Below are 17,667 nucleotides of genomic sequence, written 5' to 3' on the forward strand. Positions count from 1 at the left end.
GTGCCACCTGGTGCAGAGCACAGCCTGTCCTAACCCCCCATGTGGCTCTCAGGCACACCAGAAGCTGTAATCCGTGAGGCAGGGCAGCACAGCAGCAGGACAAGGGTAGGGGCAGGGGTGGTATGGTGGTTGGATTTGGCTTCCCAACAGCCTCTGTGGCAGCAGTGGCTTCTCCCAGCAGTTACTACCAATATCTCTGCTGCCACTGCCAGATCCAGCCCTGCTGCCCAGGTGCCCCACACCCGCCACCAAGGGCACCAAACAGAGCAGGCAGGTGGGGTCTCCGTGAAGACTGGCCCAGAAACCCCATGGGCAGGGCACACTTGGCCAGGCAGATGGAATGGGGCCAGGGCCAGCTGAGAAGAGGTGTCTGGGAGCAGGATGGGTGGGTGGTACTGGGATCACTGGATACTGACAGTGTGGGGCCCAGGCCCAGACCTGCAGCAGAGCCATAATCCACTCCCTGCAGGTCCCTATGACAGGTGCCAGTTCCAACCTGGCTCCCATCACAAGGACATGCAGAGAGCAGATCGCGGCTCTGTTCTAGGCCCCAGCCCTACACTGTCACCACCTCATGATCCCAGCCCAGCCTCTGCCTTGACCTCACCCACCCATCTTGTTCCCAGATGCTGCTCCCTGCCCGCCTGCATCCCCACACCATCTACCTGGCTGAGCATGTCCTGCCCACGGGGGACCTGAGCTGATCTCCATAGAAACCCCGCCTGCTTGCTCCATCCCACACCCCTGGTGGTGGGTGCAGAGCAGACAGGCCCATGGCCAGATAGGATCAACTACCATCTCCTTGATTCTCCCTCTGCCTCTGCAGGGTTGGGTAAACAGCTGTGATAGGGAGCCAAGTTTGGGTCATAAGCACTCCCTGCCCCCAGCCCTCAACAGCTCAGCAAAACTCTGTAACTGGCCCTCCAGCACAAATAATTGCTGACTCCTGATTTATACCTACCTGGGACCCAGTTTAAGTATCTGAAAGGGCTGCCCCCACTCCATTGCCATCCACTGTTGAAATTCAAACTATTAAGACCGAACCAGAGTGCAGCACTCAATCTTTCAGTTAATCCTAAATTACAAAGAAAAAAATAATAGCAAAAAATGTTACTATTAGTGATGCAAAGCAATAGTAAATCCTATCCCAGCCTGTGTAGTAATAATAACTATAAAGAGGATTTCTTGCAGCTCATATTATCTAGAGTTTAAAGACTGAACTCCATCTATTTCCTGCTCTCATTTCACATCCTGCACAAAACCAAATTATTCAGAATAATATAGATCAGGTATATTTCATTTCAAATTATTTAGTACTAAAGGAAAGGTAAGCATAAGTAGTGGGGGTGTTTAAATGTTCATCTTGGTTTTAGAAGCATTAATGATTATATCAGTGTTCCTCATTTTAATTGTAGGTAATTTCACAAGAATCAATAATGCCTGTAAACGGAATGAAAGTTAAGTGGATATCCTATAAAACTACGCTCATGAATATGAAAATAGGTACTGTATTCTTAAAACTATAATGCAAGATCCATGTTAATGAAACATTAGAAATGTAAAAGTTAAAATTCCAACTGCAAGAATTAACTTGTCTGCTCTTGGAATTTCACTGAATTTAGTAACAAACTAAATATTTAAATTAAAGTTTTACTATTTTAAAATGGTCTTAATATGTACAACCAGTCTTCGTAGTCTATCAAGCTCCATTGTAATTAGTTCCATCCTGTTTTGTCTTATTTTTCTTATTTTTATCCTCTCTGGTACTTTCCTCTGTTTCAGCTACTTTTAATTCTTCACCCATATTCCTGCTACTGAAGAAGTCTTTATTAAAACCAACTGTCGAATTATGGGTCCAAAAATAGTTATAAGCAAATTCATATAGAACCCTATTAAATTCATTAGAACTATTCACATATATTGGGACAGGTTATTACTCAGAAAATTACCTCCTGCTTCCCTTTAAAACTTTGGAAGATGAGTTACCTGAATATTGATTATTAAGTATTAACACACCAGAAACAAATCATTGCAAGGCCACAATCTGCTCCCTACACGCCCCTGCCTGCAGAACCAGTGTCCATTACAGGAACATATGGGGAGCAGATTGCAGTTCTCCACCAGGCCTCAGGCCTGCACTGTTACTGCCCCACAATCCTGGGTGCACCTGCCCACCCTGCTCCCAGACCTTGCTCCCTGACCATCCACAGCCCCATCTCATTTGCTTAGTCAAGCATGCCTTGCCCACCAGGGTCCCAGGCCAGCCTCTTGGAGATCCTGCCCATGCTATCCAGTACCCCCAGCAGCAGGCATGAGGTGGATGGCCTGGGGCCAGAGAGAACCAATTGCACCCCAACCTCTCCCACCATGCCAGGCCAGGTCAGCACCCCCAGCCCCCCAGTGCCTGTAACAGCTTACCAAATCTCCTTAAGCAACCCTCCATCCCAAATAATTTTCCACCCCCAAACTAGAGTAATACATTCAAAATATGTTCACAATAACTGAATCAAGTTATTGTGAGGATTAAATTAACCCATGTAAAGTAGCTAAAGATGTAGTATCCTATTCAAATGTTATCACTCTAATGAGGTACATAATAATATATAGAATGCATTTCATTACTTTACCTGCCAGGTACGTTTGTTCATGCAACTCTGTGATACTTAATAATTCTGCATTCTGCTGATGACAGCTTTTTCTTGCCTGGTGCCATGTTAGTGCTGACTGGGAGTTTATCTGGTAATGGGCTCCTGTCAAAGGATCCATATTCCACAATGTATCACTGCCACTAACTGTAAGAAGAAATTTGATATAATATTAATGGAGTTGGTTCAACTTTTCTTAAAGTAAACTGATAGTAAAAAAAAAAGAAACTAGCCATACCCTATGGTAAAAATCTCATGCTAATTATGGCATTATAAAGACATGAAACTCGTATGACAAAAATCAGCATAAATGAAAGGTCAGTCTTTGTTCTTTGGCCATAGGAAAGAAGCTGAAATTTCTGCAGCCTAAATTAGAGGGTTTTGAGATGCAAACTATGCAAATTTTTGAGAGAAGGGAGACTTTTCCATTTCCTATTCTCAGAGACCTCACAAAAGTGCAGTGTTTAAATAAGAGGAAAGCATTACAATAAACAATACTCAAAACAAAAGATAGTATATATTAAGTGTCAGTAGGTCAGTATCCAGTTCCACCTTTTCCTGTATTGGACCTGATAGCCTACAGACAATATGAAATGTTCTTTACTGATTACCCTTGCACAACAGGAATGAAAGTCTGATGTAATATATGTTAAGCTGGAAGAATTATTGGAGCAAAATACCATGTCCATTGCCAAGCATATTATGAATACAGGAAGATGTAATTTATTTGGTATATTGTCTTCTATTTAAAAACACTGTCAATTTGTAAAAGGTTAGGCATGCAGTAAAATGGAGATAATTGATTGTATTTGAAATATTTGCTCTAAAGAAAATACATCCTGACCTGTTCAGGCAGACTAAAACTCTTATAATTCTGCTTCATTAGCAGCCATTTTTCTGCAATAAAATTATTATAGGTAGATAGGAAAGCAAATCTATTAGATACTCAAAAAACTTAAATTTATGTTTAGAGCTACTGGTATATAACTAGGGGTGGGTGAATAAGGCACCAGCCTACAGCACCAATTTAGAGGGGGCACAAGACTGGCAACTGCAATGAAATGGAAAATTTAATTTCTAAACGCAAATATTTCAAGGAGGGCAAATATTTGTTATTACTGTTATGATGGATATTTGGAAAAATGAAAATCAGAATCAGCTCTTCCTTCCTATTTTATGAAGGAGTTTTAATGGTCTAGAAACTTTTACTCCATGACTGCAAGTTGAAATCCAGCCCATTATTAGTCCTGGCTCTGCTGGGGTCTAGATTGCCCATCAGGTTAGCCTGGTTAAGATACACTACTTTCTGTAGCCAGTGGCATAGAACAAAACAATGCATCTAAAATCCTATCTAATGTCTTTGACTCTCCAGCCTGATTAACCTGGGGGTAATTTTTGGCAGAAAGTTCATATGCTTACATCTGGACTCTCAAAGGGACACTCTGTCACTGCCATCCCCATTATGGCTGTAGAAGTTAAAAAAAAAATGTAGTGGCTATTCTGAGACCTGTGTGAGGAAATAAATTGCCTCAGTCTAGTTTCCAGTGTAGAAATATTACTGTTCTGCAAAATACCCCTATAGCTGTCACTTGTTAGTATGCTTAACGGAGACCCCAAAGGTAGAACTTCAGTAGATTGTGACTGAATATAAAATACTGTCAGATTTACAAATCTGGTTTACATCTATCTAGCTCCCACATTCTGAAGGAAATAAGCTATTTTTAATGCACAGGATCCAGACACATAACAAAATGCTATCTCCTTCCTACCAGGGGACCCAAACTAACATTCACTACTGCAAATGGGATCATGGCAGTTACAAGTAGAGTCACAAGTCCCACTAAACTAATTCCCCTGAACTCAGAAAAACCCTCTATGCCCATAATTAAGAGGGGACTTAGTATCTCAGTTGCCTGTGTGCCTACAATTTCTCTGCAGTAAGTGAAAGCTAAACCAGGCAATTCAGTCCAGTTTCATTCATCCCCCCATAGGGTAAGAGCAGGACATTGGAACAGTTACCATGGAGAAGCAGCAGCATTATAAGCTCCTCACACCCAGCAAACAATAGGGTTGCAGAAAATTATTGATCTGTAAATTCAAAACATATGGGAATCACTGGTCTAAAGTGTCCTAAAACTTCCTTTTCTAGCTCACCTTCTACCTTTCTTCCCTGAAACAGCTACTTTCCTTCCACTCCCCAAAGAATTCAGTCCTAGATACACTTGTGGAGTCCTATGCCTGTTTATAAATATTAGACTAATTAAATGAAGAAAGAGACACAATACCAAGTGGCTTAGGAGACCTATTACACAGCATGAGTACTGAATCATGAATAAACTTCCAGTGAGCAATCTAAAAAAGATTGCAGAAAGACTAGCAAGTATGACAGAAGACCAACCTGGCTTAGCAGGAAACTCTTCAATGAGGTAAAATATTAAAAGGAAGCTTACAGGAAGTGGAATCTTGGACAACACCTAGGGAGGAGTATAAAAATATTGCTGGGTCATGCAGGGATGACATCAGGAAGGCCAAAGCACAAAGGGAGTGGCATTTAACTTGTGGCTAATCCCTCAAATCTCTCACATGGTTATAAACCATTCCAAAGAGTTTGGACCTTCTGGGAAAGCTCTTAGAAATAAATATGGTGAAACCATTAGAGTTTTACAGAGCTATAAGAGGGTGGAATGGAAATTATGATTCATAGATTTCTAGAGTACAGTTATCTACAATTTGCTACAAGTTATGATGGATGATTCCATCCATCTGAATATTAAGCTTTAGACAATGCTTTAAAAAGCTCTTAGGAAAGTTATCACTTTTTTATTAATTTCTACAGGACTTTTACACAAGAGGCAGAAATTTACAATAAAAAGGGAGGGATTGTGAAGGAGGTGTGTACTGCTCCCTACTTAGCTGGAGTAGCAGAGTCCAGCAAGTAACATTGTCTTCTAAAGGAAGGAGCAGGAGCAAAGCATCCTAGGATGCTAGAGAAAGCCAAAAGGTGATTCAAAGGGTAAGACTACATTAGGTAAGACTATTTTATTATGATTAATAATGGATCAGTAGTTATTTGAAAAGTAGACTTTTAAAGGAAAGGGAATCTCAAAAAGTAATATATTTTTGCATCATAAGTTTGCTTACAAGTCAATGGGCTATAAAAGGGGAAAAGGTATTGCCCTTTAACTTAATAATCAAATTTTATTTGACATAGTTTCATACTCAATTTTTTGCTCAGTTGGTTCTTACTTATGTAAGAATGATATTTCATTTAATATTCTTTGATCATGGTGATCCACTGCTGAAATCTAGCTTTGCAATTCTGAATTATTTGTGAAAGTTCACTTGCATATTAACTATTTAAAATCATAATTAAAGCTAAAATGACACTTTCTTGTAAGTTCCTGTTTTCAACGTTTTTTAAAAGCAGCTACCAATTAGCTTTAGAGATAAAATATTTATTCTGATTTTAAGTTTGAAAAAACTGTTGTTTGCCATTTGTAAAGCACAACTGTTCAAATACATACAAGTATGGTTTTCTGATTTTTAAAATATATTATTATTTCTACATCAATGTAAAGACAGTCCATTTTTTCCTTGTACAGTAAGTAATAAGATTATGTAACATTTCCTCATCCATTATCTGCTAAATAATATGCTTCATTTACAAAGTAAAAAACTTACATTTCAGTGGACAAAATCCATACATCTTGTCTACATCAAAGTTTGACGTTGTTCCACACCAGAGCCAGCCATCTGATCTTCCATCATCTGTACACTCAGCGTACCATTGGCTATTGAACTTGAAAGGGAATACACAGGGTGCTCCATTGGCATTGCCCAGTAGTGAAAAGAAATCTAAGGAGATACAGTCATGCAGAATGAGACATTATAGTTATGTATATTGTCTACTATCCTTATCATAATATGGGAGACACAGCATCATATCTTAGCATGAAAAATAAAAGCAAATACTTCATAGGGCTTGCACATTATCAACAGTTAGAAATATCAGCGATCATTGTACTTCCATAACACAACATAAATGTTTTGTTTTCTTTCTACTGATCCAATCAATTATTGACAATATTAGGTAGAGAAGAGGTGTGCAACTGTAAACCGGAAGGATATTAACAAAATAGTGATCCAAATGCTGCTTTTCTTAGATTTTTGTCTAATCAGCAATTCAAGGTTGGGCTTATTAAAAAGAAATAATTTACACAAAGATTGATGTAGTGGGATATACAGAGTGTAAATACTGGAAGAAATTGTCTCTCAAGAAAATTCTTTCCCAGAGCTCCACAATGATACAAGGAGTAAGCGTATAATAATGGTGCACTTACTTCTGTCCCCTTAGGATTCCCCTTCTGCCCTGCTTAGTTTCAAGCATTTTGCCTGCAAAGGACTTTTACACCTCTACTGACCTGACCTAGGGTCCACTTCTGTGACCAGTCCTTGTACAGAACTTCTCATGTATGCCCTCTCTCTGTACCTCTGTAAGGTCCAATCACAGACTCCCTCCTAATAATTTATGCATTAAAAAAATCACTTAGGGTCTATAACTTCATTTAAACTAGTTAAAATTTGGTTTGTTTTCTTACATGACCAGTCATCTCTGAGCCCTATTAGAAATTAGTGTTCAAAGTACTAGAGAACAATAGATTAGCAGTTGTATAATCTTCATAATGAACACATAATAATCACATATAAACATGTAATTCTCTCTTAGCTCCAAAAGAAGACAGACATAAATAACAGATTGTGTGCATTCTCAGTGTTTCTATACATGCGGCTACACAGCACAAATAGCAGTAATATTCATTAGGTACTATATTTATATAATTATTAATTTACCCTCTGTAATAGCATTGCCTTTTCAAATTAATTGCTTTCAATTTCATTTCATTAATAAGGACTGATCCTTTAATAAGTCCACCCTCAAAATTCCTGCTGACTTCTGCCCATTGAATTTCTACAAATTTAAGGACATTACTAGGTATCAAAATGCTTTAAGTACACAAAGCAATTAGTTCAAAATAAAAAGAAATGAATATGTGAAGAACTTTACCTTCATAGCCCCGAGAACACAAATCATCTGTGGTTCCATAGATCTTCCACCTACTCCACAGGCCTGATCCCTTGTAAAGCATAATATTCTTTTCCTGTTTGTTGCCATAGTTGAAAAATAAATCTTCTCCTCGGATTGCAAAAAGCGTCTCATTTCTGCATTCCCATTTCTGAAGTTCACTTGTCTTGTCACAAGGATACAGAGTGATTCGAACCCAGTCTTTCTTTGAAGGTACGCCCAAGCATAATTTCAATGTCATGCTCATAAGATGGTAATCAGAAACCCACCTGAATTTTTGGGACTCATTCTCCTGATTGCAAGGGGCGGTTATCACTGAGCTAGAACTCTGAGCTAATACACAGCGCTTGTGATCCTCATTATATATTAAAAACGTACTTGTATCTGTAAAACAAAATTATTAAAATTGTTATGTTTGGAAGTGTTGAGGTTGAATTAATCTGGTGATTTACTGAAACAAGCCTAGGTCTTTTGACAGCTAACCATTCAGTAAAAGTAGTTTTTGAGCTCCACCACACTGCATTTTGAGTAGTTGCTGCAAACTGTTTAAAGGCTACTAAATCTATTTGGGTCTGTTTAAGACATTTTACATAAGTATATAAGTTTTCATACAAAATATGCAAATCAGTGGAGAATCAGAATATGCTCTCTCTGGGCTTCACTGGGCACCTTGAGATAGAATCATAGAAAATTAGGGTTGGAAGGGAACTCAGGAGGTAATTTAGTCCAACTCCCTGCTCACAGCAGGACCATCCCCAACAAGATCATCCCAGCCAAAGCTTTGTCTAGCTGGGTCTTGAAAACTGCCAAGGAGGGAGCTTCCACCACTTCTCTGGGTAACCTGTTCCAGTATTTTACTATCTTCCTAGTGACAAAATTCTTCCTAATATCTAACCTAAACTTCCCTTGCTGCAACTTGAGAACATTGCTCCTTGTTCTGTCATTTGCCACCACTGAGAACAGTCTGGCTCCATCCTTTTTCAAACCTCCTTTCAGGTAATTGAAGGCTGCTATTAAATCTCTCAGCCTTCTTGTCTCTAGACCAGTGGTCTCCAACCTTTTTAAGTAGGAGATCACCCTTGGCATTTAAAAGCAACCCAAGATCTTCCGTGCACTGCCACATCCCCTCCCCCCACCCCCAAAACCCAGCAGACAAGTCTGTGGGGAGGGAATGAGGGGCAGATCGAGGCAGAGGGAAAAAAATTATTTGAGTGTATGCTTCCGCAGCAGGTAAGTCCCACCTGACCCCAGCCCCACTCAACTTACCCTGGCTCCTGCCTCTGTGGCACTGTCCCTCGTTGCGGGGGCCTTGATCTAGCCCCCACTCCTTCCCTCCCCCACAGACTGATTTGCTGATTTGGGGCATGTACATGCATGCACGTGGGCACTCAGCCCCCCCACAACTCCAAGAGGCTCTGAGATCTACCTCTGCCCTAGACTAAATAAGCCAAGTTCACTCGGACTCTCCTCAGAAGTCACGTCTCCCAGCTCCCTCTCAATTTTCATCGCCCTCCACTGGATTCTAATTTGTCCACAACCTTTCAGTAGTGGGGGCCCAAAACTGAACACATTACTCCAGATGTACCCTCACCATTGCTGAATAGAGGGGAAAAAATCACTTCCCTTGACCTGCTGGCAACATTCTTACCAATGCAGGCCAGTATGCCATTAGCCTACGTGGCAACAAGGGCGCACTGTGGCTCATATTCAGCTTATTGTCCACTGTAACCGCTAGGTCCTTTTCTGCAGAACTGTTGCCCAGACAATCAGCCCTCAGCCTGTACCAGTACCTGAGAGTCTTCCATCCTAAGTGCCAGACTTTGCACTTGTCCTTGTTGAACCCCATGAGACTCCTTTTAGCCTAATCCTCCAATTTGTCTAGGTCTCTCTGAATCCTAGCCCTACCCTCCAGCATACCTACTACTCCCCCCAGTTTGGTGTCACCTGCAAACTTGCTGAGGGTGAACTCTATGCCATCTTCCAGGTTGTTGATGAAGATATTGAACAAAACTAGCCCCAGGACTGATCTCTGTGGCACTCCACTTGATACCAGCTGCCAACTACACCTTAGACCTTTTTCCAGGGACTAAGGTGAGGCTGACTGGTCTGTAGTTCCCTGGATCCTCCTTTTTCCCTTTCTTAAACATGGGCCCTATGTTTGGGCCCATCCAGAACCTTTCCTGATTGCCATGAGTTTTCAAAAATGATGATGGCCAGTGGCTCTGCAATCACAGCAGCCATCTCCCCCAGGTCCCTTGGGTTCAACCCATCTGGCCACATGGACTTGTATATGTCCAGTTTTTCTAAACAGTCCCTGTCCTGTTCTTTCACCACTGTTGGCTGCTCACATCTTCCCCAAACTGTGCTGCCAGGTGCAGTAGTTTGGGAGCTGACCTTGCCTTTGAACACATAGGTGAAAAAGGCAATGAGTACTTCAGCCTTTTCTGCATCTTCTGTCACTAGGTTGCCTCCCCCATTCAGTAAGTGAGCCACACTATCCCCAATCCTCCTGTTGTTACTGGCATATTTGTAGAAACCTTTCTTGTTACCCTTCAAGTTCTTTGCTAGCAGCAACTCCAATTGTGCTTTGGCCTTCTTGACTTCATCCCTGGATGCCTGAGCAATGCTCTTAGCTCCTCCCTATTTATTTGTTCAAGTTTCCACTTCTTGTAAGCTTCCTTTTCGTGACTTAGTTTATTGAAGAGTTCCCTGCTAAGCCAAGCTGGTCTTCTGCCATACTTACTAGTCTTCTTGCACATTGGGATGGTTTGTTCCTCCACACTCAGTAAGGCTTCTCTGAAATATATCCAGCTCTCCTGGATTCCTCTCCTCCTCAGTCTGGCTTCCCAGAGGATTGTGCCCTTGAGTTCCCTAAGTAAGTTGAAGTCTGCTTTTCTGAATTCCAGGGTCTTTACTGTGCTGCTCTCCTTCCTTACTTTCCTCAGAATCCTGAACTCAATCATCTTGTGGCCACTGCTGCCCAAGTTGCCTTCTATTACTGCATTCCCCACCAATCCTTCCCTGTTTCTGAGGAGCAGGTTAAGAAGAGCATGGCCCCTAGTTGCCTGCTCTAGCACTTGCACCAGGAAGTTGTCCCCAACACGCTCCAGAATTTTCCTGCATTGCCTGTGCACTGCTGTATTGTCCTCCCGGCAGATGTCAGGGTGATTGAAGTCCCCCAAGAAAAGCAAGGCCTATGATGGGGAAACTTCTGCTATCTGTTTGAAGAAAAGCCTCATCCACCACTTCTTCCTGGTTTGGTGGTCTATAGCAGATCCCCACCACAACATCACACTTGCTGCTCTCTCCTCTGACCCTAACCCAGAGACTTTCAACAGGTCTATCTATAGTTTCATACTTGAGCTCTGAGCAATTATATGGGTCTTTTACATGAAGTGCAACAACTCCTCCTCCTCTCCCCTGTCTGCCCTTCCTGAACAGTTGATACCCATTCATGACAGTGCTCCAGTCATGCGAGCTATCCCACCAAGTCACTCTTATTCTAAGCACATCATAGTTCTGTGACTGTGTAAGGACTTCCAGTTCTTCCTGCTCGTTTCCCAGGATTGTGCATTCATGTACAGGCACCTAAGGTAACTAGTTGACTGTCCTGATTTCTCAAGAAGAAAGACAAAACCTCCTCTTTTGCCCCCTCAGGCTTGGCCTTCCTCCAGTTCACTGACTTCCCCACCTACCTCAGAACCTTGGTCTCCATCCCCCAGCAAACATAGTTTAAAGCTCGCTTCACTAGGTTAGTGAGCCTATCTGAGAAGATGCCCTTCCTTTTTTTCATCAGGTGGATCCCATCTCTTCTTAGCAATCCTTCTTCTTGGAACATCATCCTGTGGTCAAAGAAGCCAAAGCCCTGCTGTCGCCACCACCTGCACAGCCAGGTATTGATTTGCAGCATACACCCGCTCCTGCCCTTCCCTTGACCAGAAGGGTCTAAGAGAATACCACCTGAGTCCCAGTTCCCTTCATCCTTGCACACTGTAGTCACTTTTGATCTGCTCAGGGAACTGTGTATGTGTGTCCCTTTAAAAAAACCTGGCAGTTGCTTCTCCAGGAAGGAACAAAAACTGGGTATGGAAGTACTGCAGTACCAGGCCAGCACTTAGAGAGGCCAAAGCACATTCTAACACTTTTCCCCTGGTGCCAACAATGCTGATAGAAACTCTTTTTTGTGGCAATTAAAAAAATGGGCAGGCATTCCTTCTACAGGGAACCAGCACCAGACCTGGAGATACCACAATAACAGACCAATACCAGGAAGGCTAGAGCCAGTCTTGACTCTTTCTACTTAGTTCCAAAAATACTTGATCTTAATCAAAAGTCCAAGATGCTGATGGGAATCTACCACAATGACAGGTTAATAGAGCCCATCTGAATAAAATATATGGTAGTGCCCATTAAGAGCAATCCCCTACACTGCCAACTCTTTTTCAAATCATGGTGAGCCACTGCAATGCATATATTTTTACTTCATCTTCACTCTCACAGTACAGCTGCACCTTTCTTCCCATTTGCAATGATTCTTGTTTCTTCACCAGTCTTAAATGACTGACAAATATCATGAAACAAGGCCCTAAACAGCTTACCCAGAATCCCTCTGTTGCCCCCTCTCTCAGCCTGATGCATATGATTAGTGTGGCCCTACCCTCCATGAGGTAGAACGGGACAAGCATTGTGGGGGGGTTTGTTTTGTTTTGTTGCGGGGGGGGGGGGTTGTTTTCAAGAAATTTTTCATGTTCCAAGCCAAATTAGCCAAATCGAGTCCAAATCCATGAGTCAGTCCAGAACCATGAGTGGCCCTACAACCAGCAAATATCCTGCACCCCCACCAGGGGCTTCAGATATTTCCAAAGTCTTTTGACAGGAATCCTATGTGCAGGCCCAAGCCCAGAAGTTTGGATGCTCCCAAGTTTTGCCTGCCCTCAGCCATAAGGCCACAGGAGAAATCTAGGAAGGAGACTCTCTTTTCCATAAAATGGGCTTTAAGTCCCAACACCTCAGCGGATACTAAACCATGCCAGAAGAACAGTTATCCCAGGGAGAGCTTAAGGAAAACTGCCTTCATGGACCCATATCTGCATATAAATTTTTGGAGCATAACAGGACTCAAGACATCACTACAGTGACATAGCATGTAGACATACCCAGTGTCTCCTTAGGGTTGATTTTTTGTTGGTAGAACTTAGTCGCATTTTCCTAACCCCTTGGACTTCACTCATTTTTAAATGAGGGAAGGCAAAGTAGCTTTATCTCCCAAATATCAGTCACTCTTGGTGCTCAATCAAGACACTTTTCACATTAAAGTGTGAAAATCTGTGCTCCGTCTCTCTCTCCTTGAATCCTTTTATTAGGAACAATAGAGATAGAAGGCATGTAAAATATCATTTCTGGCATTAGGGTCTCTGGGATATTTTTGAACTGGTTGACACGTACAGGAGCTATTTTTCTCACACTTGGATACAAAGTGCTGAGTAGGTTATAGTCCGTTCATATTTTCAGAGCTTCTTTCAGAAACATATCAGCTAGAGACTTTCTTAGATCACTGCAGCCCTCCTATCCCACTCCCCTTCCTTATATGTTATACTTGGATCTATTACAGAGGCTAGGGCACTATATAAAAGTGGACAGCTCTGGCCCAAAGTCCAAAGGCTAGACACCTTTGCTTTTACCTGTTTAACATGCATTTTTAAGTGATGTCCTGATTAACTGTTCAGTTTAATATTGGGTAGTGTCACACAAAATGTAGTACCATACTTAAAATGCCTTTCTTATCAAACTACGTGGTAGGAAAAGAAGTACTCATTCATATAGCTGTAGGGATGCTGGCTAATTATAGATGTTAATTTACTGTATAATTACCAAAAATTGTATATACAAGTGCCATTTTTTTTTGCTGGGGGAAGGAGGAGCCAACATAACTTTCAAAATATGTATCTTCTTTTTTTGCTGAAACTCCAGTGTGGAAGTGATTCTACTCTCCTATGGAAGGATAACCTGGAAATGTATAACCTTTTGTTTCAATAGAAGAGCTGACATGCATTTCTCTTATCCATGCTTTAGTTTCCTTTTCTTGTCCTCTGGTTTCCAAATCATTAGGAAGCAGTGTAACTGATGAGCACTGGAGACAAAAACTGTTGCAGACAATACAAGGAAATGTACAATTATCACTGCTAGTGATAACTCTTTTTTAGTGCCTTTCTACTAAGAAATAACTCAGTGTTACTGTAAACTGATACATGCTTGCAATTTAATGCCCCACTCTCCTTTTCCACAATCTTTATTTCAAATCAATAAAGACATTGCCACAAATGTTGAAAAGCTGACTGAAGTTTATAACTGTTCAGATTACATTTGTACTGGTTTGCGAAACTTGCTGTGTTCAAGAGAAGAAATAGTCTGTGAAAACAGGTGCCCAGCAAGGTATAAACTAGACTCAAAGCCCTGCATAGCAGTGCATGAAGGTGAGTGCTACTGAGGTGGGCTTGCACTCAGCCATTCTAGCTGGAGGAGGAGCAGAGCTGAGATGACCTCAGCCCACCTGCCAAATGTGGGGAGATGAAAAGCCCCCAGGTGGTGTTTTCCCCTGCACCAGGCAGACCTTGGCTGGAGCTGCCAGTGCCAGGCTAGGGTTGTGTTCCCTCCCCAGAGGTGATAGCTAGGGAAGGGGTGGGGCTAGGGGATCCCAGCCAAGTGGGGTGAAAAGCTGCAGCGGGGTGAAAATCCCCCCTGGTGGGTTCTTTCCCCTCCATGGTGACATCTGTTGAGGGAGCTTCCCACCTCCTGCCCACACCTCTCAGAGGCAGAGGGGTTGGGGAAGGGGTAAGGCTGGGGTGATCCCAGCCTGGCTTGAGCTGGGGGCAGTGGTGGGGGGGCGAAAAACCCACACCATGGATGTTCTTTCCCCACACAGAGCAAACCCCAGCTGGGCAGTGTGGGCAAAGAGTGGGTGCATTCCCCACTTGGATCTCGCTCCTCAGAGGCCAGTGGCTGGGGAAGGGGTGGGCTGGGGTGAGGCAGCTCAGCTGATGCATATCTTGATCCCTTCTTTAAATCCCTGTATAGGTATAAATTATATGCAAGCAGGGTTAAGTGAGCATTGGTTTCAGAACTTACAGCAAGTACAAATGGCAACCAACCTGACTTGCACCAGTGTCAATCAGGAGTAACTCACTGGAAAGGAATGGAGCAAAACAAGTGTAAAACTTGTGAGGAGTGTTGAGCAACTAACCTTAAAAGTGCAAACCAGGGCTGGGTGACAGTAGAACTGAATGAGACTGTACTTCTTGAATGTAAGCTTTGATCTTGTTAATTAATTAAAATGACAAAATGTCACCATGTAAAGAGAGAGATGCCACAAGTCATCATCCCTATTTAAATACAGTGGTGCTCATAACAGCATGGGCCAAAAAGGCCAATGTATCTGCAAAAACTGGGGAGGGGAGGTGGAGAGGATGAGGTGGGGGGGAAAAAATGGGGTAAGAAAGGCTGCAGCCTGCCTGAACTTCAGTATAAACTATTAAGTTGCACCAAATGCTGATCATTTCCAAAACAGCTGGGTGTAAACCCCAGGGGTTACAGAAAATAGAAAAGACATCCCCAACTTGTGAAAGCAAGGAGCTCTAATCTGTGCTGTCACCTTATTTTTGTCTTTCTGAATCATACTGCTAATAGACCTAATAGATATTTACTGACAAAAGCAGATTAAAAAAAACCACACACATACATAGAACACCCCTACCAAAATTAATCTGCTAGAAAATATCCAGGCACCAAATACCTCTCCACTTAATCAAAGCACACATCTCCTCTGCCCTGCAATTCAGAGGCCAGGCTGCATTACTCAACTGGCTTGTGTAGAGGCTCTGGAGGCACCAAGAACCTAATGCTGACTCTTTCAGGCAACTATAGAGCAGGAGTAATTCCACAGCCTTCCCGGCGGTTATGCAAGTGTGAAAGGGAAGTGAGTTTAAGTACAATGATTCCCAAAGGCTGCATTGTGGCACACTAGTGAGTTTCAAGCGCTGCAGAAGAATGCCACAAAACATGATTCTTTATCAGCATCAGATCCAGCCCTGTGGATCCATGTTACCCAGGGCTCCCCATACATCTGGAAACTTGATGATGGGAGAGAAGCGGCAATTAACATTGCCACCACTCCCTTGCCACAAAAGTTCCCAAGCTCCGCATGGCTGGATCTGACACCAGCCGTGTGAACCCACCCAGCCGCCTTCGTGTGACCCGTGCAGCCAGAAGGCTGGGCACCGCTGCGCAACTCTTATGTACATGTATACGCACACCTTTCTGGGTGCCAGAGCCCATTTCAACCCTGAACAAAGCGTGCCCCAGGTACCAAAGGCTTGGGAAACTCTACTTTGGTACAAGAGGGCACCCGCCTGGCCAGAAAGGAGGCTGCCAGGGGGACCAGGGGCTTTGACAGGGAGCCTCCAGCAGGCAGGTAAGCTTGATGGCTTCAAGCCCTTCGGCTGCTGGGCTTGGCCCACGCCGGCACGGCTGGGGAGAGGGCAGAAATCCGGAGCCCGGCGCTGGCGGCTGCCGGAGGAAACGCTCAAACCTCTCGGGCCACGAGGGAGCCGGAGGAGCGGGTGAATCCTGCAGCCGGAGCCCGAGAGGGCAGGGCAGCGGCACTCACCCAGCAGCGGAAGAGCCGCGGGCACCAGCCCGAGCCAGAGCAGGAGCAGGGCGGCGGCGGGCATCGCGGCTCGGCAGCCGGCGGGCTGGGAAGGGCTGCGGGGCCGGGCAAAGCGCTGGGCTCGGAGTCATAAGGACGCATCCTGTCACATGGGGGTGGGAATAACAGGAATCGACAGGGCAAGAAAAACACCAACCAAAAACACCCAACAAACCCAGGACTCTGCTGGGCTCAGCTGATTTGGCGAGGCGGGAAGAGGCAGGTGCAGCCGGGCGGCAGGACCCTCGCCCAGCCCAACCGCGCCTCCTGCGGGGCGTCTCCCGGGCCCCGGGCCCGCGTCGTGGTCGAGGCGTGAGGAGCGCCTCCGGGTCGAGTGCCCCGTGTTTCTGCCCCCGGCGGAGGGAAGCAGCTCGCCTCGTGCCTGCCCGGCTGCCCAGGGCCACGGGCACACTGAGGCAGGGCTGGGACGGGACGGGACGGGACGGGACGGGACGGGGGCTCACTGCCACAGGAGCCAGCGTGGGCGGCCCCTCCCCGGGGCCCACGCATGCTCCTAGCAACACTGATTTTAAACGGCTGACAGTATTTATTTCTCTGCTTTACTCGGAGCAGAGCTGGGTCTTACAGAAGGGATTTCGAGTCCAGATGGAAAGGGCTGCGCTTAGGGAGGCAGACGCTCCTTCAAAAGGGAATCCCGGCCAGGCCAGATCTAGCTCCCAGCCCAGCCTTTTCTACAGCCCCACGCTCCTGCTCACTTCACCCCTTCCTAGAAGTAAGAAAAAAGGCAATTCCTTTTTTTGAACACCATTTGCCCCAGGAATACTGGGACTGTCATACTCAGAGAAACACAAATATTAATGCAAGCTCTTTTTTGCAACTTATTATACTGTTGTATAGAAGTTTTGTGACACTGTTAAATGACTTTCTGCTAAACTCCAACGCTGTTTATAGACAGCTTCTTTCCCTTATATTCATATCAAATACATGCCTAATTCACTTACTCACACAAGAGGCTACCAGGCCCAATTTGTTGTGCATTGGCTTACCTTGTCACAAGCATGGGGTATCTATATGGTAGCCATACCTATAAACCACAAATGTGTGCATAACCTTCAGCCCCACTGTCTACTTTATAACTAACTGAGCTGCCAAGGCAACCTTGAAAACTAGGGAGCTGGTCTGCTTCAGAGCTGTTAGTGCCACAGCACAGAGTCCTCTGTAGTGAAGGAGATTTGTTCACATTCAGCTCTGCCAAGCGCCTGGCCTCTTTTCAGCCC

General features: G+C 44.0%; 1 protein-coding gene across 2 annotated transcripts in view; it reads right to left on the reverse strand.

Annotated features, from left to right (window-relative positions):
• The window catches only part of LOC109308148 (macrophage mannose receptor 1-like), a 105,222-nt gene extending 88,726 nt beyond the window's left edge, over positions 1 to 16,496 (reverse strand). For both annotated transcript variants that reach the window (XM_019532449.1, XM_019532439.1), the window contains exons 1-5: positions 16,391 to 16,496; positions 7,711 to 8,112; positions 6,327 to 6,500; positions 2,628 to 2,792; positions 962 to 1,075 (exon numbers count right to left, since the gene is read on the reverse strand). In XM_019532449.1, coding sequence (XP_019387994.1) covers positions 962 to 1,075; positions 2,628 to 2,792; positions 6,327 to 6,500; positions 7,711 to 8,112; positions 16,391 to 16,454 — 919 coding nt within the window. In that variant the 5' untranslated portion in view covers positions 16,455 to 16,496. The remainder of the gene's footprint in view (positions 1 to 961; positions 1,076 to 2,627; positions 2,793 to 6,326; positions 6,501 to 7,710; positions 8,113 to 16,390) is intronic.
• Between the last annotated feature and the right edge of the window lie 1,171 nt (positions 16,497 to 17,667).

The sequence above is a fragment of the Crocodylus porosus genome, unplaced genomic scaffold (assembly GCF_001723895.1).
Source record: "Crocodylus porosus isolate Cpor-Errol unplaced genomic scaffold, CroPor_comp1, whole genome shotgun sequence".
Classification (NCBI taxonomy): domain Eukaryota; kingdom Metazoa; phylum Chordata; order Crocodylia; family Crocodylidae; genus Crocodylus; species Crocodylus porosus.